General features: G+C 43.1%; 2 protein-coding genes across 5 annotated transcripts in view; one reads left to right on the forward strand and one right to left on the reverse strand.

Moving 5' to 3' along the window:
* Positions 1 to 8,540, forward strand: LOC139542572 (zinc finger protein 341-like). 2 transcript variants are annotated; one of them, XM_071348165.1, is made up of 16 exons: positions 1 to 153; positions 612 to 722; positions 889 to 1,079; positions 1,318 to 1,467; positions 3,171 to 3,386; positions 3,629 to 3,812; positions 3,960 to 4,053; positions 4,176 to 4,414; positions 4,594 to 4,802; positions 4,966 to 5,025; positions 6,426 to 6,634; positions 6,812 to 6,908; positions 7,004 to 7,136; positions 7,228 to 7,339; positions 7,498 to 7,568; positions 7,707 to 8,540. In XM_071348165.1, exons 1-16 carry the CDS (start codon positions 123 to 125, stop codon positions 8,084 to 8,086), a joined length of 2,487 nt encoding a protein of 828 aa, XP_071204266.1. In that variant the 5' UTR covers positions 1 to 122; the 3' UTR covers positions 8,087 to 8,540. The 2 variants fall into 2 exon arrangements, with proteins under 2 accessions (XP_071204266.1, XP_071204267.1); XM_071348166.1 differs by lacking the exon at positions 4,966 to 5,025 and having other exon boundaries at positions 2 to 153.
* The window catches only part of LOC139542570 (E3 ubiquitin-protein ligase Itchy-like), a 19,903-nt gene continuing 4,601 nt past the window's right edge, over positions 8,478 to 23,779 (reverse strand). Inside the window, exons 2-24 of one of the 3 annotated variants that reach the window (XM_071348163.1) lie at positions 23,578 to 23,660; positions 23,090 to 23,231; positions 21,814 to 21,938; positions 19,824 to 19,961; positions 19,636 to 19,678; positions 19,327 to 19,529; positions 18,936 to 19,140; positions 18,531 to 18,626; positions 18,192 to 18,375; positions 17,324 to 17,393; positions 17,122 to 17,206; positions 16,767 to 16,895; positions 16,095 to 16,167; positions 15,828 to 15,899; positions 15,663 to 15,751; positions 11,380 to 11,539; positions 11,134 to 11,267; positions 10,815 to 10,955; positions 10,623 to 10,743; positions 10,391 to 10,495; positions 10,170 to 10,266; positions 9,994 to 10,066; positions 8,478 to 9,903 (exon numbers count right to left, since the gene is read on the reverse strand). In XM_071348163.1, the coding sequence (XP_071204264.1) occupies positions 9,804 to 9,903; positions 9,994 to 10,066; positions 10,170 to 10,266; positions 10,391 to 10,495; positions 10,623 to 10,743; positions 10,815 to 10,955; positions 11,134 to 11,267; positions 11,380 to 11,539; positions 15,663 to 15,751; positions 15,828 to 15,899; positions 16,095 to 16,167; positions 16,767 to 16,895; positions 17,122 to 17,206; positions 17,324 to 17,393; positions 18,192 to 18,375; positions 18,531 to 18,626; positions 18,936 to 19,140; positions 19,327 to 19,529; positions 19,636 to 19,678; positions 19,824 to 19,961; positions 21,814 to 21,938; positions 23,090 to 23,231; positions 23,578 to 23,647 (2,655 nt within the window). In that variant the 5' untranslated portion in view covers positions 23,648 to 23,660 and the 3' untranslated portion in view covers positions 8,478 to 9,803. Of the gene's footprint in view, positions 9,904 to 9,993; positions 10,067 to 10,169; positions 10,267 to 10,390; positions 10,496 to 10,622; positions 10,744 to 10,814; positions 10,956 to 11,133; positions 11,268 to 11,379; positions 11,540 to 15,662; positions 15,752 to 15,827; positions 15,900 to 16,094; positions 16,168 to 16,766; positions 16,896 to 17,121; positions 17,207 to 17,323; positions 17,394 to 18,191; positions 18,376 to 18,530; positions 18,627 to 18,935; positions 19,141 to 19,326; positions 19,530 to 19,635; positions 19,679 to 19,823; positions 19,962 to 21,813; positions 21,939 to 23,089; positions 23,232 to 23,577; positions 23,665 to 23,779 lie in introns of all 3 variants that reach the window. The other 2 variants (XM_071348164.1, XM_071348162.1) reach the window with 2 other exon arrangements.

The raw sequence follows: 23,779 nt of genomic DNA on the forward strand, positions 1-23,779 counted from the left end.
TAAAAAGACAAGACCAATTCAGTTGGAACTGGTCCTGAAACAGCTGTTGGGAATCCGCCCACCTAACTTTGTCGGACACGCAGTCGTATTAATTGAGCGCCTACACACAGAAGAACTACAAGATGGCGCAGGCTATATTTGAAGTCCTGGAAGGTATCAATACATTTGATTATATTCACACTTTTATTTTAGCAAAATGCTAGTGGGTTTTAAGACAACGCTTTCTAGCAACAGTGCGGTTATTTTAGGTTATCTAGGAGGTGAAATTATGTCATTGTGGTATGATAGAGCCATTATAATCGATGCCAGACAGCTAGCTAGCTATTATTTCGTTGAGGAAATTTTTATAATTTTCCATGGATTCTTTAGATTTGTTTGTGGTAATGCATTGCTTTTCCCTTGGTTTGGTAATTCGTTGAGAATAAACAACTGCCACTTGAGCTAGCAATCATTTACCACCACCAGAAAATGGCAGGAATCGGCAGTTTTGTAGTCGGAAAGAGCAGTGGCGCACCAGTCCTATCACGCATTTTGATTTGTTCATGTCGTACTATGGTATATGCACCATCATTTGCACCGTTCTGACCCCCAGTTATATTATTCTGTTCCAGGGATGGACAACCAGACAGTCCTGGCTGTCCAGTCTCTGTTGGATGGCCAGGGAGGTGTCCCTGACACAAACAGCCAGAACGTCTCAGGCTCATCTACCATTCAGTCAATGGGTGTGCACTTCTCTTCACTTCCCCTATATCCTCTTGATCAGTGCATGACTGCATTGTGTTGATCATAGAGAGGAACTACTCTAACACATCAAACATGCATTCTGCATCTCCATTTATTGCCATTGAAATACTGAAGTGTTGATATATCCCCAATTGTTCTCTACAGACGACGAAGATGTCTTTCTTTGTGGGAAGTGCAAGAAACAGTTCAATTCATTGCATGCCTTCATGGCCCACAAGAGAGAGCATTGCCAGTCCAATGCCCCCTCCCTGTCTACAGTATCACTGGCATCTAGTAATGCCTACACCCCTGTGCCCTCCATTAGCTCTGTGCCACAGACCCCCGCCAACAGACAGGTGGGTACTGGCTTGTTACTTATGTTTTTTATTGTTAGCTGAGATGTTTGTTATTAATTAGTCTCTTCCCAAAGTGGAGTGCCATGAGTGAGAAACTAGTTACTTATCTCCTGTACGTAGCTACTGTATGGGCCAGTGCGTAGTACCATAGCATCCTCTCTAGAACAATAATTTGCTTGCATTGTAAATGCTGGCTAATGCGGTTTTCCTTTTTTCTTTGTTTTGCCATCCACATCAGGTATCCACATACATTACAGTGCCTCCATCTCCTCTTACTCACACACTTGTCCAAGGCAATGTTTTAGTGAGTGATGATGTTCTGATGTCTGCCATCTCCGCCTTCACGTCCATTGACCAACCCATGGCAGCTTTGCAGCCCCCTATTCAGGTAAGTGGTGTTCATTGAATTAAGCTATTCTTCTGGCTGTATTCACTATATACAGTTGAAGTCGGAAGTTTACATACACCTTAGCCAAATACATTTAAACTCAGTTTTTCACAATTCCTGACATTTAATCATAGTAAAAATTCCCTGTCTTAGGTCAGTTAGAATCACCACTTTATTTTAAGAATGTGAAATGTCAGAATAATAGTAGAGAGAATGATTTATTTCAGCTTTTATTTCTTTCATCACATTCCCAGTGGGTCAGAAGTTTACATACACTCAATTAGTATTTTATAGCATTGTCTTTAAAATTGTTTAATTTGGGTCAAACGTTTTGGGTAGCCTTCCACTAGCTTCCCACAATAAGTTGGGTGAATTTTGACCCATTCCTCCTGACAGAGTTGGTGTAACTGAGTCAGCTTTGTAGGCCTCCTTGCTCACACACACTTTCAGTTCTGCCCACAAATGTTCTATGAGATTGAGGTCAGGGCTTTGTGATGGCCACTCCAATACCTTTACTTTGTTGTCCTTAAGCCATTTTGCCACAACTTTGGAAGTATGCTGTGGGTCATTGTCCATTTGAAAGACCCATTTGCAACCAAGCTTTAACTTCCTGACTGATGTCTTGAGATGTTGCTTCAATATATCCACGTAATTTTCCTCTCTCATGATGCCATTCATTTTGTGAAGTGCACCAGTCCCTCCTGCAGCAAAGCACCTCCACAACATGATGCTGCCACCCCCGTTCTTCACGGTTGAGATGATGTTCTTCGGCTTGCAAGCATCCCCCTTTTTCCTCCAAACATAACGATGGTCATTATGGCCAAACAGTTCTATTTTTGTTTCATCAGACTTGAGGACATTTCTCCAAAAAGTATGATCTTTGTCCCCATGTGCAGTTGCAATCCGTAGTCTGGGTTTTTTATGGCGGTTTTGGATCAGTGGCTTCTTCCATGCAGAGCGGCCTTTCAGGTTATGTCGATAGGACTCATTTTACTGTGGATATAGACACTTTTGTACCGGTTTCCTCCAGCATCTTCACAAGGTCCTTTGCTGTTGTTCTGGGATTGAGTTGCACTTTTCGCACCAAAGTACGTTCATCTCTAGGAGGCAGAATGTGTCTCCTTCCTGAGCGGTATGACGGCTGCGTGGTCCCATGGTGTTTATACTTGGTACTATTGTTTGTACAGATGAACATGGTACCGTCAGGCATTTGGAAATTGCTCCCAAGGATGAACCAGACTTGTGGAGGTCTATAATATTTTTTTCTGAGGTCTTGGATGACTTCTTTTGATTTTCCCATGATGTCAAGCAAAGAGGCACTGAGTTTGAAGGTAGGCCTTGAATACATCCACAGGTACACCTCCAATTGACTCAAATGATGTCAATTAGCCTATCAGAAGCTTCTAAAGCCATGACATCCTTTTCTGGAATTTTCCAAGCTGTTTAAAGGCACAGTCAGCTTAGTGTATGTAAACTTCTGACCCACTGGAATTGTGATACAGTGAAATAATCTGTCTGTAAACAATTGTTGGAAAAATTGCTTGTGTCATGCACAAAGTAGATGTCGTAACCGACTTGCCAAAACTATAGTTTGTTAACAAGAACTTTGTGGAGTGGTTGAAAAATGAGTTTTAATGACTCCAACCTAAGTGTATGTAAACGTCCGTCTTCAACCGTAAATCTAGTTTACTTTCCCTTCTCAGAGTAACCTGAGTATGCACACAGGTGCATCCTACCTCCAGCACCATCAGCAGTCCTCCCACTCTCTCCCACCTGGACAGTCTCAGCCTCTGTCCTCCCAGGTGCTGTCCAGTATCAGCAACTCAGTGGTCCAGGTCTACAGCACAATGCCTCAAATGTCTGTGAGTGGTAGTGCAGAGATTCACACCCTGGGCTTGCAGCCGTTCCAATCTGTACAGGTGAGCTTTTACTAATGCAATCTGTAATTTGCACAGAATGAGGAGGAAGACAGACTTGTTTATTTACATGTCTGTACTCTGCAGTGTTTGGGCAACATCCTAAAGATGTTGGACCATTAGTTCACGTTCGTGTGTTATACATGGCCAGGTTGCAGTTGTAAATGAGAACTTGTTCTCAACAGGCCTACCTGGTTAAATGAAGGTGAAATAATAAAATAAAATGTATTATTTATGCCCCACAGGTCCCCAGTCAGTGTGTGGAGAGCCAGTCATTCAACACTCCTCCAGTATACAGTCCTGGGAAGCAAGGCACCAAGACCAAAACCTGCAGCATCAATGCAAACCTAACTGAGCTTGAGGAGTTTGACAAGGTGATCATTCCTAAACAACCCAGAAATGGCAAGAAAGGCCAGGATGGAGCAGCAGGTATGATTTTGAGAAACAAATGTCAATATACATATAGGTCTATATCCTAAGAAATGTTTCTTTATTTTTTATATTACATGTTTCTCATTATTGTCTAAATAAAATAATGTTAATTATTTAATAATGTTCTATGCATTGGCTTTTCAGCAGAACAAATGAAAGGAAAGTCCCAGAAGCTGAAGTGCAATTTCTGTGACAAAGTCTTCTCCAAAAACTTTGATCTCCAGCAACATATCAGAAGGTGAGTTTCACAAATCGAGTTCACCAATCAGCCCAAATAGAAAAGCACTATCCGTATGCATTGAAGCTACCCAGGATAAGAATATCACATGTTTTATATTATAATCTTGGATGTCTCCACAGTCATACAGGGGAAAAGCCTTTCCAGTGCATTGTATGCGGCCGGGCCTTTGCCCAGAAGTCTAATGTGAAGAAGCATATGCAGACACACAAAGTGTGGCCTTCGGGAGTGGCCAATTCAGTGTCCAGGCTGCCCATCACAGTCAAGGTGGTACCACTGTGTGCAGAGGAGGTCATGGAGCAACAGGAAGAACAGGAGGAACAACAACAACAGAATGAGGAGGAAGAGGAGGAGCAGCCAGGTAATCATCTCGCTGTCTAATCATGATCATTTCTCTATAGGCCACTAAGACCTTTTTAAGGATGACATAGAGCCAATAAGTAATGATTACCAAAATCCAAAGTCAATGAAATATGTAGTAATGTATAAGGGCTTAAGTATGTATTATAAATGTAGATTGTGTACTGAATGTGTGTCCAGAAGCCCCAGGTGAGCCCGAGGAGAGAGACTGTGACTCCCAGACTGATGTGGACAGCTTGGGAGATGGTTACAGCAAGCAGAAAGGCCAGCAGGCCCAGACCAAGCAGATTATCCTGATCGACAGCTCCTACCAGTGCCAGTTCTGTGCCGGCAAGTTCAGCACCTACTTCCAGCTCAAATCTCACATGACCCAGCACAAGGGGGAGCAGGTGAGTCCACATGGCCAGAGGGAAGGATCTACCGGGAACAATAATGAAGCGTTCATGCACAAGACTTATTATGCACAGGGGCAATCGGTGCTAATATTATTTGGCAAACTTTTTTTGTTCTCCGATGCACAGTTATTCAAAAATGAATCTCTCCATATCCCAGTCTGCTGTCCCCACTTGCTTCAAGATGTCCATCATTGTTGCTGTACCCAAGAAAGTGAAGGTAACTGAACTAAATGACTATCGCCCCGTAGCACTCACTTCTGTCATCATGAGGTGCTTTGAAATGCTACTTGAGGACCATATCACCACCTTACCTGACACCCTCGAGCATATCGTCCCAACATATCCACGGACGACACAATCGCCATTGCGCTGCTCTATCCCACCCGGACAAGATAAATACTTATGTAAGAATGATGTTAATCGACTACAGCTCAGCCTTCAACACCATAGTGCCCCTCCAAGCTCATCACTAAGCTCAGGTCCCTGGGTCTGAACCACTCCCTGTGCAACTGGATCCTGGACTTCCTGACGGGCTGATCCCAAGTGGTGAAGTTGGGCAACAACTCCTCCGCCACGCTGATCCTCAACACGGGAGCCCCACCGGGTGTGCTTAGCCCCTTCTTCTACTCCCTGTTCACCCATGACTGCGTGGCCACGCACGTCTCCAACTCAATCATCAAGTTTGCTGAGAACACAATAGTGGTAGGCCTGATTACCAACAACGATGAGACAGCCTACAGGGAGGAGCTGAGAGCCCTGGTGGAGTGGTGCCAGGAAAATAACCTCTCCCTCAATGTCAACAAAACGAAGGAGCTGATCGTGGACTACAGGAGACAGCAGAGAGAGCACGCCCCAATCCACATCGACGGGTCGCAGTGGAGAGGGTCAAAAGCTTCAGGTTCCTTGGCGTGCTGACAACCTGAAATGGTCCCTTCACACAGACAGCGTAGTGAAGAATGTGCAACAATGCCTCTTCAACCTCAGGAGGCTGAAGAAATTCGGGCTTGGCCCCTAAGACCCTCACACACTTCTACAGATGCGTCTTTGAAGCTGGGCACTCCAGAGGGTGGTGCTTTCAGCTCAACGCATCACCGAGGGCACACTGCTTGCCCTCTAGGACCTCTACAGCAACCGTTGTCACAGGAAGGCCAAGAAGATCATCAAGGACCTCAGCCACCCGAGCCACAGCCTGTTCACCCCACTACCATCTAGAAGATGGAGACATTACAGGTGCATCAAAGCTGGACCCAAGAGACTGAGGTTCTATCTCCAGGCCATCAGACTGCTAAAGAGTCACCACAAGCTGGCCTCCACCCAGTACCCGGTACTCAATGCTGCACCTTAACTGCTGCCCAATGTACATAGTCATGAACACTGGTCACTTTTTAATAATGTTTACATACTGTATTGTAATCATGGCTCATCCTATATAACTTATTTTAAAACATTTCTGGATTATGTGTGTATTGTTTAAAAAAAAATATTGCTAGGTATTACTGCACTGTTGTGAGCTTGAAACCTGCGATAACATCAAGTAAACTTTGATTTGTGTCAGATGTCTTAGAAGCTCTGTTCTCACCACTCATCCTTCTAATGTTCCTTCCTGCTGTGTTACAGGTATATAAGTGTGTGGTGAAGACCTGTTCCCAGACGTTCCAGAAGCTGGATCTGTTCCTGGAGCACATCCGGACGCACCAGGAGCAGCTCACCTACCGCTGCCACCTGTGTGGCAAGGTGTTCCCCTCGCTGTTTGAGCTGGGGGTGCACCAGTACTCCCACTGCTTCTGTCCCCAGCAGAACCCACGCAAGGAGACCACTTTCTATAGGTCGGCTTCACTATCTCCACTCTTTTAATTAGGCCATCCTAATGCTTACAAAGTTCAGTCAGTGGCTTTGGTTAAAGCATTTTTATTTTCAGTGTGATCACAACTTCTCTCTGTGTTTTATGACCTTTAGTTTGACCCCATGGTTAGTGGTTTCACAAGTGTTTCTATCACAATCAGGTGCATGAAATGTCAAAGCCGGTACGCCACACAAGAGGCCTTGGAGCAGCATTTATTAACTGCCTCCCATAACTTCCCCTGCCCACATTGCCAAAAGGTATGGTCTAGAAGAAATGGTTGTCATTCACTGTTAGGTTAGCATCTATTTTCCATGCACAGTTAGACTCTAAAGAATGCTTTTCATTTTGTTAGGTTTTTCCTTGTGAGAGGTATTTCCGACGACACCTGCCCACACATGGTATCGGAGGGAGGTTCAAATGTCAGATATGTAAAAAGTTCTTCAAAACTGAGCACTACCTCAAACTGCACACTCGTATCCACTCAGGTAAGGCATGCAGACACATTAGCCCATGATGCAAATAACTTTCACTCAATTCTCTCTGCTGTGCTTATGGCAACACAACATTTCATTGCAGGAGAAAAGCCATACAAATGTTCTGTTTGTGAGGCCATGTTCAACAGGAAGGACAAGGTGAAGAGGCACATGCTCATTCATGAGCCCTTTAAGAAATACAAATGTCCATTTAGGTAAGTGAGACTTCTGTTCCAACAGGTCATAAGTGAGGCTATTTGGAAAGCTGAGCCACAAAGGATTCCAACAAAAAGCTGGGGATACCTTTGACTTCAATGTAACTAAGCTCTGCTTTATTTATTGGTGTATTCAAAACATTGTTTTGTTCTTTCAGGACACATGTTGGCTGCACTAAAGAGTTTAACAGACCAGACAAGCTGAAGGCGCACATATTGTCTCATTCTGGTGAGTGTGTCCTGTCTGTTGTTGTAAATGATTAATAGTCAAAGCTGTAAACATAATAAACCTTGTTGCAGATCTTGACAGCCATTTTAAAGTTAGGGTTCAAAACAATAGAGCCATACCTTTTTCTGTCATCCCAAGGTATTAAGCCCTATAAATGTGGGTACTGCCAGAAAGCTTTCAGCAGAAGAGCCCACATGCTGGAGCACCAACGCTCGCACACAGACAACTATCGTTTCCGCTGTGCCACCTGCAACAAGGGCTTCACGCGGCAGAAGTACTACAGAGACCACAAGTGCCCCGTGGCTGCGGTGAAGGACAGGGCGGAAAAGAGTGCGAAGAGGCAGGGACACAGGACAGAGGGGAACCAGGAGTCGGAGATGCAACATACCAGGGAAGAGGTGGATGAAAGGGAGGAAGAGAGGCTTGAGGACCCTCAGGCAGTGGAGTCAATTGTTCCAGTTGAGGATCAGTCGGAGGGAGGAGAGGCAGAGCAGGAGGAACACTTTGGAGACTGTTGACTGACACTGGCTGTTTACAGCAGAGCACCCATGTTTAGAGACAATGGATTGTGGCCTGAGTTACATTCAAGCCAAATCTTGATATTGTCCTAAGACTACCTCTGCATGTGGAAGGGATTTGAATCTCACTATATCCCTCAAATTAAAAGGTTTTTATATGTTTTATATTAAAACATTGAAGCTTGGCACTTTTTTTCCTGTTAGTGATTGTTATTCAGAACAGTGAGTTGCCTCATCTGTGACTGGACAACAGGTGATAATGTTTTCATCCTTATGAAAGCACTTTGTTTAAAAGGTATTTTTTCACCTGCCACATGTAGTCACTCTATTGTGGACATTCCTGACTACCTTAGGTACTGATTCTATTTTGTGAAACATTTTATGTAATGTATGAATCTTAAGGCATGCACTTGATGTTTATTGAATAAATTAAGCTGCATCTATTCAAAATGGATAGTCATGACTAAGCAGTTTCACTCTACATGATTGGAACAGCCAAAGGAAACCCATTTCATTTGAGCAGAAATCTTTAGTACACAAATCTATAAATGTACATAAATCAGAACAGCATTTCACCATAAACCCCTTTTCTAAAAGGAAATTCATTTGTTATTAACAATTTACAACATGGTTTCATATACAGGGATAGCAGTTACGTTGCATAAAGATACATCTGGAGACAAAAATAATAGGGGCTGGCTTTTTATTTGCAATGCAACAAATGATTATTTACACATTTACTTCCCTGGGATTTCCATTCATAATCTTCCAGGAAAAAAATATGTATTCCCATGCCTTTGCACAGCCAGAAAAACATCTCCCATTAATATAAAAATCGTTAAATTCATATGCTAAAAATCTCCCAGACTATTAAAAGCTACATGTATATCTAGTCTCCAATGTGGTTAAATCTCATATCACCGAAGACATCAAGGCAATATTCTAGACAAACATTTCACACTTCTTATTCCCCAGAATACTTAAAAAAATAATAATAATCATTTGATCATGTCACAATGCCCTATAAAACTAGGGCCATAGTAGATCCATGTACTCTTGTACCATAAATATAGGGGCCAATATTGTCCCTTGCAATATTTTATTGATTCACAGATAAATGCTAAGGAGCTTTGAACAGAAGGACTGTTCTATTTTGAAGCATGTGCATTGCAACTTCTGGATCTGGCCATTGCCTGAAGAGAGGTCTTCATTTTCCTCAAAGTCAGCGTTGGGATTGTCAGAAATAGTGGTGGGTCAATCAAAGGATGATGGGACCGATGCTTCTGATATCCCTGTCCCATACATGTTATTGAGGGTGGGTTTCCAGCGTTCATGCATGATGTGGGGGACATTCTGAGAGAAGGGAGCAGCTTACTGTTGTGGATCAATACTCTCAAATATTCTTCCAGTATTTTAGAGCAAGTTTTCTCCCTTCAACAGCACGCAGTGTTTCCCCTAGGATTTGTTTCAGCAGAGGTGGCAGAGTTTGCAGGGGGGAGGGGTGGCGGTGAATGGGGTCTTCCTGGGGCATACATCTATACAGCCACATAAAACATTATTATTTTATTTTTTTTAAATGCAGGAGGTAGCATCGGTGTGCCACTGCTAAATGCATATAGGGGAAACACTGGCAAGCACAAACAAAAACACGCTGGTCTTCAAGAGGCTCCCTGACAAACGAAGACCACACTCCTCTGTCTATTGATCCGTTGCTGGATCACTCCTGCCCAAAGCCCTCAGTCTCTTCAATCGCAAACATCAATTTCTCCTTCAGCTGCTCGTAGCTTTTGTAAGGAGGAAGATCCAATCGATTGAAGCTAGAGAAGGGGAAAATAGAGGCATGTTAGTTATCTGTCGAGTGAAGCCTTGACTCGGTTTTAACCTTGACTCTTCCATACAGTACTCACCAGGTGTGACTTCTGGGTAGCCAGTTCTCCTTTCCCACCTTCTCGATGCAGAACTTCTGCGGGCCATTGCTCCCTACAAAACCAAATATGTAAGTCACTAACCCATCTACTTAGAGGCAAAAATGGCAAAATTTTATATTTCATGAACTTTTACCCTTACAGGTTAAATTCCTTACCCAATAGGTCAGCAAAGCCTCCGACAGGAAGGCGACAGGTTCCTGTAACGAACTGGAGGAGCCTCATCCGCTTCTCATTGTCCATCTCTTTGATGAGCTGGAAGGCAAGTCCAAGAGGGTACAGTATGTTCATAGATGTTCTTTGTTGCATGAATGTAATGATACTGAGGAGATGTGGCACCTGACTGTAGCACTGGTGAGGACAGATGTGTAACACTGACCTGCCAGAACCAGAGGACCTGCTTGCTGCTGCGTGCATAGTGTCTGTAGATGGTGTTCCTCTGCCAGTCTGCCAGGTCGATCTCCTGCATCCCACACAGCATGACCTGCAGAAAGTTGACAAGTAACAAATTGGCTCACTGGTACATGTGAGTTGGAACAACAGCTGTCATCTTTACCAGAGTGAATATGGTGAACCTGGTGTAAATAAATAGGCCAAACTAAGACCCGTACCTCAAGTTCTTTGGCATCAAAGTACTGCAGGTATTGCTGTGGGAGAACCTCGTTGAAGCCCTCAAAGAAGGCCTGGGTCTGCTCCTCCACACCTCTGGACAACCTCCACTCTGCTACAAGCCTGGGAGAGAAACATAGACCATCAAGGCACCACACACCAGGGGGGGGGGGGGGGAATATGCTGAGACAGACCTGATATACTCCTCCTTGTTCTCCTCAGTGACCAGGACCTCTCCTCCGTCCGGCTTGAGCTCATGAGTGGTGATTTCACCCAGAATCTCTTTGTCCACAGAGAAGTACATCTCCAGGCCACACTCCTCAATGTCGTTCTCCCTGAAGTGCACAACAGATGACAAAGACACGTATCAGTAACCCAAAATGGAAAACTCATGTTATCAAGGAAAGTGGGGCCATGAAGTTAAGTGTGTTCATCACAGCCACCAAAACATTAAACAAACAATATTTACTACAACCAATGTTAATTTTAGTACAGCTTCCTCAGAAGACTCACTTAATCCAGATGAGAGAATTGTAGAATTCTGGGTCAATGGACTCTAGATCTTTCAGTGCCCATGGCTTGTTCAGCATGCGCTTGTAGAACGGTAGCGAAAAGCCTGTGTCAATGAACTTCCCGTGGAAAAGAGCCTGCGAAAAGAGATCAGGAGGTTAACATTTAAAAATGCAGAACTGCATCAGCAGATCTTTGCACTCGCAAATGTCACATTGCAGTTGAAAAACAGTGACTAAAAATAATCACCATGGCGATGAAGCGTCCGATGAATTTGAAGTACTTGAGGTGATCAGGGTTGATGTAGGAGGCAGGGTTGATCTGTAGGCAGTAGTTGTCCTTCCCAGCATACTCAAACAGGCAATACATGGGGTTCAGCACCTCGTGAGACAGCAGGAAAAACCACTCTCTACAAAGAGAGAAATATATAATATTTCATAACACTCATCACAATACAAAACCTCTCTGCAAGGATCCAGTTAACACCACACTTCATAACTGGGTAAAATATCAACTTGTAGACAAACAAACACTTATCTGGGATGTTTTAAAAGGTCATTCAAATAGCTGAACCATAGACCAGGGGGCACAGAAGGTTCCTTCACCACTAAAATAACTTCGGTGGCGGCTCCTCAGAGGACCATTTCATTAAAAAAGTGAAACAAAGATGCACTATGCAGAAATCGCTCCGCCATTTTCTGGTTGCTAAAATTCTAAAAAAGTTGACTTAATCTCAGTTTGTATGACAAAACAAGTATAGTGTAGAGCTTTCAAACTCAACTCTGGACCACAAAGTCATTTCCACTGCGTTTTTTCATTGTTCCCCTCTAATCAGGGACTGATTTAGACCTGGGATACCAGGTGTGTGCAATTAATGATCACTTAGAACAGAAATCCAGCAGCTCCGGATGTCGTAGGGTAAGAGTTGAGTACCCCTGGTGTAGAGAATAATTAAACAGCTGTCAAATATCTTTTCCATAACCAAAAATGTTGTATTTTCAGCTGTTTGAAGCTGGTGTACAAAACTGAAAGTAAAAGATGCAAAAACAAACCTTCACAACGGGAAGCATAGAAATAGCACACAGAACAGATCTACCGCTTCTTAGACATGTTTTCAATGAGAATTACAGATCTATAACGAACACTTCTATGTGAATTTTGTCAGGTTGCCCAACAAGTTACATATTGCAACTTTAAAAAGGTATTTTTTAGGTAAAAACTATACTAAATATATTCACGTCACCACATAACTGATTAAAACACAGTTTTGCAATGGTCTACAGTAGCCTCAACAGCAGTAGGGTAGCACCAAGGTTTAACCGGTGCTACCCCTGGCTACATTGACTTCAATACAAAACCTAAGAGGCTCATGGTTCTCACCCACATCTATAGACTTACACAGTAACTATGACGACTTCCGGAGGACATCCCCCAACCTATCAGAGCTCTTGCAGCATGAACTGACATGTCCATCTAATCAAAGGACCAGAGAATGAATCTAGTACTGAAAGCATAAGCTACAGCTAGCTAGCACTGAAGGGCATAACATGTGGACAAAAAAAAAAGAATAGTGGAACAGTTTTGAACAAATTAATTTCTTAAAAAGTTATGGAGAAACAGCAGAGATATTTTGTAGTATGTTGCACTTTCACTTACGCTAGCTAATGCAGCTAATTTTGCCTACTCAACAACCTGACAAACAGAAAGGAATGGTATTCATGTTAGCTAGCTGGCTAAGGCTAGCCAACACATTCAAGGTAAGCTTTCAGTTTTATACTGTAAATGTATTGCCACTGGAGCCCACCGGTGTAACTGCAAAACTGCTTGCTGTATGTACACTACTGCGCGATAGTAAACCCACAATCCAATCCATGTGTACAAACACATTAACTACTAAAACTATGTTGACAGCAAATATGGTGACATCGAAGTAGGTTGTGTGTAACGGTTATTGTATGAAGGTTTGGCTTGGAGAGTTTTTTTTTTGTTGCCTGGTCACAGACAGCTATTGTGTTGTGCACTGAAGTCCACAAGCGAAGGGAAAATGTTTTAATGGCTGCTATGATAGGGAACTGTGGGTGCGGGTGATCAGTGGTGTATTCATTCTGCCAATTCTGTTTCAAAACATTTCTTAAAAGAAGCAAACGGAACAAAAAGTGACCGCCACACCAGCGGTCACGAGTCATGACGGCAGTCATATTCCACGTGACTTTTTAGTCACGTTAATTAGGCTTCTCCAAGCTCTGATGGTCATTAGTAGCCTACCAAACTTGCTAACTGCCTGGTACTCAGCACTCTATTGTCTCTCTAATCACTCTGACATCTATGAAATTTTTTAAAAAATGTAATAAAACACTTCATGAGAGCCCATGAGCTCATGTTGCGCAACATTTCTATAGGCTATGCAATTGCGTAGGAATTGTGATGGCCTCTATTAAAAAAAAGGAAGATCCCATCAGCTCTCTATAGGCTAGGCCTACTATATTTATTTCTGAACTTTCCTAATATTAAGCACATTGCTTCTCTTTACAACAGGATTATAGCCCACCTGGCAGGCATGAAAACGAACCCTGCCCGTTTCGAGACAGGTGCATGATGATCCATTCTAAATTAAAACAAATTTCACACATATACTAAATAATATATGTAAAGACAAGACTAAACAAGAATAGTCTGATGGGTGACAATATTAGCCTATCACTTGTGAATTATATTATCACTTGTGAATGATGCCTAGCTTGTGTGCAGTAAGGAAAGAAACAGCGCAAACCTTTTCAAATCATAGTCGCACACCTCATGTAGCCTAGCCCAAAGCTTATGTTTTGATAAGGTTTGTATCACAACTAAAGTGGCCAAATAACTTCTTAAAATGAAGCACATTAATCCACTTTACAATGGGTGTAGAGCCTAACTGGCATACACACGCAGTTTGTGAGTTTCAAGATTGGAGACGATCATTTTCCCATAAAAATTCACTTTTATAATAAAATCATTACATGCATAATTGCGTTTGCGGTCACTTTTGAGAATGCCATTTTCCCGCTAACTGATTGTATTTTGGAACATTCACACCTATAGCCTACTGCCATGTGCGCATTGCTGTGCTTATAATGTGAAGAAATAACCTAATAGTTTATCGACATTTTAACCTAAACATTCTGATCGATTCTGTCTGCCTCATTGCTTGAAAAAGTTTTTGGGATGCTAGTGGTTGTATTAATTTCGGAACTATCGCATCCCACAACTGTCCCAGACTATGTTTGGAATATTTATGTCTCGCACAGAATAGGTCAACTTTCGTGCTATAGGGGACAGTAGACTGACATAAGCTAGTGCTTCTGCTGTTCGTTAGGCCTACTCATCTTGTTGAACAGTGTGGACAGTTCTTTCAATATGCGCCTCGGAATTGGATAAGGACGTACGCAGTTGCGTCCCCGATGTGTCCATCTTCACTTGTAGCCTGTGAGAAAGACCCGACCACGTGACGGCATTGGCTGATAAGAATTGAGCGACGGTATCTGAGAGCCATATGAGTGAGAGGTGCTTCGGCACGCAGCCGGTAGAAAGGAATTATAATATTCAGCCCAAGGGCACAACAGCCCTGGCCGCAAAAGGCAGGGATTTTTTTTAGGGGGCCCTACAACCACACAAAGCAGATGCCGCCGGGAAATTCGAGGCATTATTAAGTAACTCTAAATTAAGCACATAGGAGGACCTGTTTCTTTGTTAACCACTCAACACAGAATAGCCGCATGTCCGCACTCCCTCAAATCGTTTGGAGAAAATATCCTTTCTATTTTATTCCTCTTTGTTCAATTGTATTCTTCATACTATAAAATAATGCCACAGAATTCTAAGAAATTCTTGCCTGCCAAATGAACTAGTGAAACCCACAGCCATATGGCATAGCCAGATCAGGGCTTAACATAAGGACAACTCAAGAGTATGCTATTCTGTTCCTCTGAAATAAACTACATTTTCTTCATATCATGTTTCTTTAGACCCTTCCAAAATAAATAATGGATTTATTGTGAAGTAGGCTATATAACATGGATTCATTTGACTTTTAAAATGTAGATGTTCCTAATATCTGCATCAGTGGCTTGTAGGCTGTGTGTCGAAGCCAGGAGATGCTAAATGTGTTTATGTTAAGTAACGGTCAATTACCATGAGTCCAGCAGTTATTTGCTCGGAATCACCATGATTACTCCAGTTTGTCTCTCTACCGGTGCACCTACGTTGTAAACTTGAATTCGTAGGCTAGGTTATAGCAACCTCATGATGGGTATAGGGAAAATTCTAGTATCATGTAGTAGCCTAAACCTATCACTGTTACATTGAACTGGGTGAATGGAAAATGAATGACAGTCATCCAATATGCTGTAATAGAAATAAGGCCATGCTCATAAAAAAATAAAAAACAATGTCCTAACCTAATCTTAAACGACACGGAACGCCACTGAATGACTTATTATTTATTGGGGTGCAATAACTGCATGGGATCACTTGAAAAGAGTACATTATAACTTTACCTTGCCACCCCTCCATAATCAAGACCTTCTTCCCCAGGGAATATGATCCATAGTCTCCTGCGGAGGTCCTGTGCATTGAAGCTCATTATCTACAATGGAGAGTCAAATTAATATGGACAACATAGGTCAGTGTCAACATGCTCATTTGGGAGGATGTTTACTCACTTGTTGGAACGAGTCCTCGAACAGGGTTTTGCGGGTGACAGTGATCTTGACATGCTGAGGCATTGACAATTGCTGGACAAGAAGAGGAAATCATAAGTGATTTTGAAGCATGTGATGTGATCCCCCCCCCCCTCAAACGTGCCAACAAAAATAGCAGGTCATCGTTCCTTTAATTATGTCACTGTGCATTGGAATTCATGTTGTTCTGTTGACCATAAAAACAATGTCACTGTTTAACCACTCAAACTCAGAAGGCATGAGACCTACCTGGCACCAGAATCTGAAGTACTGGACTTTGGCTTTAAAGTCTCGAACGTAAGTTATCTGGGGCCCATTTTCACTGTTGGAGAGAGAGAGGGAAGGAAAAGGCACATTCAGTCACGCATCATGGACCAAATACTGAATCAACTTTGTCAGATTACCTGGCTTTTACTATAGTGTATTAGAACTATGTCAAACCATAGACCCCAGACAGTCAAACGTTATGTTTTCACTACTCTGCACAGACTAAACTGATAATGATAAATGTTTAAGCCAAAGTAGGTTACAGGTGAGACAAATGAAACAGCATTCCTGTGAAAGGCACCAAACAGGTTATTCCTGTTAGTTGGGGAATAGAGCACAGCCAGAGCATAGTCACTGTTAAACAGAGAGCAGTCATGTTGACAGTACACCAATATCGTCACTTAGGTGTGGCTCATTAGAATACTGAAAGATACAGACAGTACATTATCTGTTCAGCCCATATTAGTCATCCTAATTTGATGTTTTGGGTACAGAAAGAAAGCGTTATTATTAGCAACAGTTTCATTACTGGAATCAAACTAGTGCCTATGATACAGACCCGTGTTTGCTACATAGAGCCTCATTTTAGTCTATGATGCTTAGTCAGAGAGGTAGTCCAATGCTTTGATAAGTGACTGTAAAGTTGGGACGTACAGTGAGGATTTTCCAGTGCGAGGGTCGATGTACGTAGTGGCTCTCCTGTTGTGGTCCACAAAGTATGGGATGCCGTCGACTGTAAACCTCATCTCCCAGCCCTCTGGAAGAGGCTTCTCATTCAGCAGCCTGAGGGAGAGGGAGTGTCAACATAAAACAGGGACATACAGTAGGATACAGATCTGCACAATGTCTGAATTTACACAATTCCAGTGTATGGGCATGTGTAGAGTACTAGATCCAGGGGCTGCGCTAATCTTACGCTGTTCTAGGTGTTACAGGCTAGCACCCACTGATATTAAAAGTAGCTGTTAAGATACATCTGTACTAAGAGTAGTACAGATTAACTTCTCACCCCTGAGTGCGAGGGTCCTCCCACTGTGTAGTTCGTGTGGTGTGTTGAACAAAGTACACTCTCCCGTTGCTGTCAGTTCTTTTCTCTGAGAATGTAAATGGAATGAAACAGAACAGTTTAAGTACAATCCTCAATTCATTCAAAAGTCTAGAAAACAGATTAATTTGTGACCTTTTCATGTGAGATGTGAGTGAGATCTTACCCCATCCATGTGGCAGCGGGCCCAGGGGATCAAACTGCTTATTCTCAGTGGCTGGAACCTGGTCCTGGAGCTTCAGTGCACAAGAGAAGATAAAGATAATAATTACCAAACAAAGTTAAAAATCAAATGATAAAGAGTGGTTAAATATCCCCAACTGAAAAAGGACAAACTGTTTACAGCCCAATATGTAAAACAGAGTTAAGAGAAGCAAAAAAATAAAATAAAGATGATTATATTGTCACATACACCAGATAGGTGCAGTGAACCTTTCAGGTTACTGACCAAACTCTCTAACCGCTAGGTTAACTGCATGGCCCATCTTAGAGAGAAGCTGATAAGGCTGACACCCAAATACTATAAAAGATTGTGTGGGCACTACACGAAGGACCAATTAATTACATTTCAGAGTTATAATATAATTTTCCTACAACAGCTCTGTATGGCTTGCCAGCTAGCTAAATAAAGCGAGGGGTGAGGTAAAGTGTCCCTCTAGTTTCTTTGTTCCAAATAGACTTCCTGTAATTACCCAATCCATTTGATGGCATTATCATTTCACACAGCGCAAATAGCAGCTGACTGAGGTAGTTAGCACAATGACTGAGAGCAGTCTATGGATACCCATAGACTTCATCATTGCACTAATGCTAGTTAGCATTGGCTTGCGAAACTCTCTCTTACTTCCTTCATACTGGACACAATGGACATAAAAATCCACTAATTCATCTGACTCTGGGGAATTAAAGGGCCTCATTGCCAAAATCTCAAAGTATCCCATTAAACTCATCACCTGTTGAGTGTTTCACACCAGTTCAGTACTGTTATTTAAGGAGCTGAGCACTTGGTTTGACCAGTCAGAGTTCCCACTTACCCCATTCACTCCAAATATGAAGCGCTGGTTGAACTGCTGCATGGCACCCTGTAGCTGGTTGCGTTGGTGCTGCCACTGTTCATAGTTCCGCACCGTCTCCATAGTGGGCCGTTGCCATGTGGTAGTTCTGGTGATGTGGTCTACAAAGTAGACCCTGCCCATGGGGTCCACTCGCCGCTCCCACCTACATACAGGGCAAAGAGGAACAGGGTAGACTATTAAAGAGCTTTGGCATTTAGTATCCTCTAGTAACAGACACACTATTCTTCTGCTTGTCTTGTGAACTGGTGTAAATACGTGGATTGGAAAAAGACACAGGATATGTAAAGGGGGAGTTACCCAGAAGGTAGAGGCTCAGGCCGTTCCCATGTCGTCCTCTTTTCCACATGATCTACGAAATACAGCCTTCCGTTCTGATCCACCCTCTGCTCCCATCTTCACAGGAACATGTGATTCAAAGAAAATTAAAACATTTACAACATCAGTCAGCCAAATACAAAATTAAAAAATTCAAGTCACGGCAGGTAGGGTAAAGTTAAATTATAAAAGTGATGAGACTACGTAACCCTGGAGCAATAACAACAGGTCATTGCAGTCATGACAATAGCCAAAGCCACATTCTAATCTCTTGAGTTTAACAAAGCATAACAGTAAGATGATCCTGAGGGTGGTTGTATTGACACCACAAACTGATTAACAGTGTGTTTCTGCCTGCCAGATCACCATGGACGGTTTGACCCTTACCCAGGAGGCAATGGGCCTGCGGCGACAGCGGGGGCTCTGGGGGGGCCTGGGGTTACACTGTCTGCTTGGCTGGCTGCTATTGCTTGGCTCTGGTCGTGTGTAGGGGGTGGGGCGTTGGGGTCTGGTACTGCAGGTGCACTGACTGGGGTCTCTGAGCTGGGGCCGTCGCTTTCTTCAGTTGGAATGGATCCATTAGAGGATGCTGCTGTGAACCAGTGAATGAGAAAATAAAATTTAGTAAGTTTGAGAAAACAAAACCACCTAGTGTCATTTTCTGCCATTATCTGACAAACACTTTAATTGTGGACATATAAAGCTAAATATTATACCAATAAATCCCCAGGAGCATTGCTGTTGGTCTTAAGATGAGTTATGAGTTTGACCGCCTCACCTGGAGATGAGGTTGGTCTGCGCGGGGTGGGTGGAGGGGGTCGGGAGGGCCTGGGGGGGCGTAGAGGATTACCCCTGGAGCCCCCTGCTGACAGAGCGGGAGACCCTTTGCAAGACCCTGTGCCATTCACTGCAACCGCACAACCATTTGGGGAAGCTCTGTGCTCCAAACCATCCACAGAAGGAGAGCTGTCTCTACTCCGCCTGCCACAATATCAACTATTAACTTTGGAGCACTGACAAGACAGTGTCCATATACAAATATAAGCAAGACTATCATTACCACAGTAACCATGAATAATATGCTTACTTCACATCATCCCCGTTCTGTTGCGATTCCCCATTCGATGTACCTGAGATCCAGAAACACAGAGTTGGGAACTGGATGTACTGAGGGGAAGCTGGAGCTTATTTTCTGGGCAGGATGGGAAAACCATAACTCTCACTACAAATCAATACAGATAACACTGTGGATAACATCGCACAGAGCAGACTCACTTTGGGTGTTAGCAGAGGCAGCAGAGGCAAACATCTCTGGGTCCACTTGCATGCCGTCCAGACAGACAGACAGGTCCCCCACGACATCGGTCTGGTCTCTGTCTGCACTCAGCTGCAGCGTCTGCACCACCTCAGAGACTGGGGGGCGGGGGGGAAACATGGAACAAAAGCATTGGTTATGTAACAAAAGCCCTCCTTCCACTCAGCTCCTCGCCTGTCAGACGCCGTTATCAGCCCTTTGAATCATCCTTCTCTGCCACTTTACACCAGGACTTGAACGAGTTTGGGACATGAGGGACAGTACACCACAAAGACTATGACCAATGTTTCTCGCTGTTATCACCTTATCAATTATACCTTCAACAAACTAGTGGATGGAAAAAGTAATGGAGAGAATCCCCATAAAAGGCAAGAAAACCAACCAATCAAAACAGAGGGGTTCTGTTAGCAAATATACAGCCATAAGAAACAGAGTAATTATCCTACTTCAAACCAAAGTTATCATTATTTACCGATCATCAAAATAGGAGAGTGATGTGATATTTTCTATCTGGTTTGGCTTAAATGTGTTTAGAAAATAAGGATAATACTGTCCCACCGTCGCGGCCCGCTAAGGACTTGGCGCCCCCCCCCCCCCTTAGCCGACGTGAGTAAAACATTTAAATGTGTTAACCCTCACAAGGCTGCTGAACGAGACGGCATCCCTAGCCACGTCCTCAGAGTATGTGCAGACCAGCTGGCTGGTGTGTTTACGGACATATTAAATCGCTCACTATCCCAGTCTGTTGTCCCCACTTGATTCAAGATGTTCACCATTGTTCCTGTAACCAAGAGAGCAAAGGAAACTGAACTAAATGACTATCGCCCCATAGCACTCACTTATGTCATCATGAAGTGCTTTCGAGAGACTAGTCAAAGACCATATCACCTCCACCTTACCGGCCACCCTAGACCCACTTCAGTTTGCTTACCGCCCCAATATGTCCACAGACGACGCAATCGCCATCACACTGCCCTATCCCATCTGGACAAAAGGAATATCTAAAGAATGCTGTTCATTGACTACAGCTCAGCATTCAACACCATAGTACCCTCCAAGCTCATCATCAAGCTGGAGGCCCTGGGTCTCAACCCCGCCCTGTGCAATTGGGTCCTGGACTTTGACGGGCCACCCCCAGGTGGTGAAGGTAGGAAACAACATCTCCACTTCGCTGACCCTCAACACTGGGGTCCCAAAAGGGTGCGTGCTCAGCCCCCTCCTGTACGTCCCGTGTGGCTCAGTTGGTAGAGCATGGCGCTTGCAACGCCAGGGTTGTGGGTTCATTCCCCACGGGGGGACCAGGATGAATATGTATGAACTTTCCAATTTGTAAGTCGCTCTGGATAAGAGCGTCTGCTAAATGACTTAAATGTAAATGTACTTCCTGTTCACCCACGACTGTGGCCATGCACGCCTCCAACTCAATCATCAAGTTTGCAGACGACAACAGTAGTGGGCTTGATTACCAACAACGACGAGACAGCCTACAGGGAGGAGGTGAGGGCACTCGGAGTGTGGTGTCAGGAAAATAACCTCACACTCAACGTCAACAAAACAAAGGAGATGCTCGTGGACTTCAGGAAACAGCAGAAGGAGCACCCCCCTATCCACATCCACCATCGCTCATCCATTTAGTTATATGTACATATTCTCATTCACCAGTTTAGATTTGTGTGTATTAGGTAGTTGTTGGGGAATTGTTAGATTACTTGTTAGATATTACTGCACTGTCGGAACTAGAAGCACAAGCATTTTGCTACACTCGCATTAACATCTGCTAACCATGTGTATGTGACCAATAACATTTGAAAATTGGCAGTGGACTGAATTTACTCTTTATGAGGGGAAATTGGTGCCTGTGCCGTGTGTGTGAAAGATAACTAGCACAGACGCAGTACAGGCACATAGCCAAGCAAGGTATGCATAACATGATACAAGGAAGGCACTCACTTTTCATGTCGTTGGCTTTGAGTGTTTCGCTGACCTCCAGAGTTGCCATGCCTAACAATATGTCCGACTTCAAGGTCTGGTGACTCCATACTCGGAAGATTAGCTTGCTAAAAGGAGTGACAATTCTATTGACAAGATGAAAGACAGACAATGAATATGACAGTTAATTCACTGTAAATATAGCAGATATTGTAGGTGAGAGGCAATATATGAAAGCATCTAAGATGATCGTCTATGATGAACATCTAATGATGTTCTTTTTCTACATTTCTTGTATTTTTTGTTGCCTTAAAGCACTGAGATTCTTTATGTAATGAATAGCGCTATAAAGGCTGAATATATTACTATTATGATTATTATTCCATTTGAAGAAATGTTTCAACAGTGTTAGCGGGGAGACTAGAAGCAAGTGTCCATGCCTACTATAACAGCTGCTAGTTAAATCCTGAATGCTTGCAGGAAAATACAGTTGTGGAAGCCCATCAGCTTACTACACCATAGTATGACTGCTCTGAATACACCACACCAAGACATACTGAAACAGGAGAGTGGCCCACTCTAAATTAAGAAGGGCCAGTAGAGTAAGAGTCCAAAGCAATAAAATGAAGGGATTGATTATGTGGATGTGTTGGCACTACTACAGGTAACTGCCAAAATAATGGAAACACTTGAGTAAATGAGGAACACAAAGTATATTGAAAGCAGGTGCTTCCACACAGGTGTGGTTCCTGAGTTAATTAAGCAATGAACATCCCATCATGCTTAGGGTCATGTATAAAAATGCTGGACATGCCATTATTTTGGCAACCATTGCTACGTCCCCAGGAGGTGACATCCACAGGGCACGAGTGGTCACTGAATGGTTTGATGAGAATGAAAATGATGCAAACCATATGCCAGTCACCAGATCTCAACCCAATTGAACACTTACGGGAGATTCTGGAGCAGTGCCCGAGACACCGTTTTCCACCACCATCAACAAAACACCAAATGATGGAATTTCTTGTGTAAGAATGGTGTGGCATCCCTCCAATAGTTCCAGACACTGTAGAATTTATGTCGAGGCGCATTGAAGCTGTTCTGGCTCGTGGTGCCCAACATCCTATTAAGACAGTATGTTGGTGTTTCCTTTATATTGGCAGTTACCTGTATATCATGAGTGGATCCTCAGTAAACCCTGTACACTTGCCACTTGTGTAAAGAATTTGTACTCAAATTAAGAGGAAGTTCCTTGTTCTCAACACTGACTGTCATCAAAAACACAACGACAACTTACACTGTGAGCGGCTGCTTCCATTTGGGACTGTGGGTGTTGTTGCATTTCTCTGTCTTTTTGGACTGTCCATCAACGGCCACTTCAACATATGGACTGGGGCCAAACCAATTCTTCCTGTTTTCTTTCAGTTTTGCTGACAGCACTGAGTGGATGTAAAAAGTGTTGTCAATTAGGGCAGAGCTATAAGTTAGACTGTCTGGTAGGAGTTAGTTTGACAGTACTTCGGGTCAATTATGTTTTTATGAGTGTAGACAATATAAACAGTCCACACCCTGAAAAACATAATTTACTATGGACTAAAACCTTACAATACAAAACATGGCTATGCAACGGACTTCAATACCAAAATAAAAAAGGGAAATATAAAATCAGACACTATACGTGCATCCTAATTCTCCAAATGTCACCTTTTAATTTCCATTCTGAAGAAATCCAAAATATGACACGAATAGGCTACGTATTATGAAAATGACAGATCATAAACAAACCCATAATTTGCAGTTGTGCCTTCATGGGGTAGCCATTCCCAGGGCCTGGTTTAGCAACGCTGGAGGCCATGACATAGGGCTGGCTACCTGCAACAAACAAACACACATTCAGTAAACCATTCATTCAATGGCCCAAAGCACATTCCATACATTCCATACATAGCCTTTCCATCCTTACTTCTAGAAATTATATTTTTTGTTC

The sequence above is a fragment of the Salvelinus alpinus genome, chromosome 17, assembly GCF_045679555.1.
Source record: "Salvelinus alpinus chromosome 17, SLU_Salpinus.1, whole genome shotgun sequence".
Lineage (NCBI taxonomy): Eukaryota > Metazoa > Chordata > Actinopteri > Salmoniformes > Salmonidae > Salvelinus > Salvelinus alpinus.

Bases quoted from the DNA above. Each gene is read 5' to 3' on its own strand.
- LOC139542572 (XM_071348165.1), top strand. From the start codon at position 123: ATGGCGCAGGCTATATTTGAAGTCCTGGAAG. The intron at 3,387-3,628 runs GTGAGCTTTTAC...TATGCCCCACAG, and splicing joins AGCCGTTCCAATCTGTACAG to GTCCCCAGTCAGTGTGTGGA. The intron at 4,054-4,175 runs GTGAGTTTCACA...ATGTCTCCACAG, and splicing joins CTCCAGCAACATATCAGAAG to TCATACAGGGGAAAAGCCTT.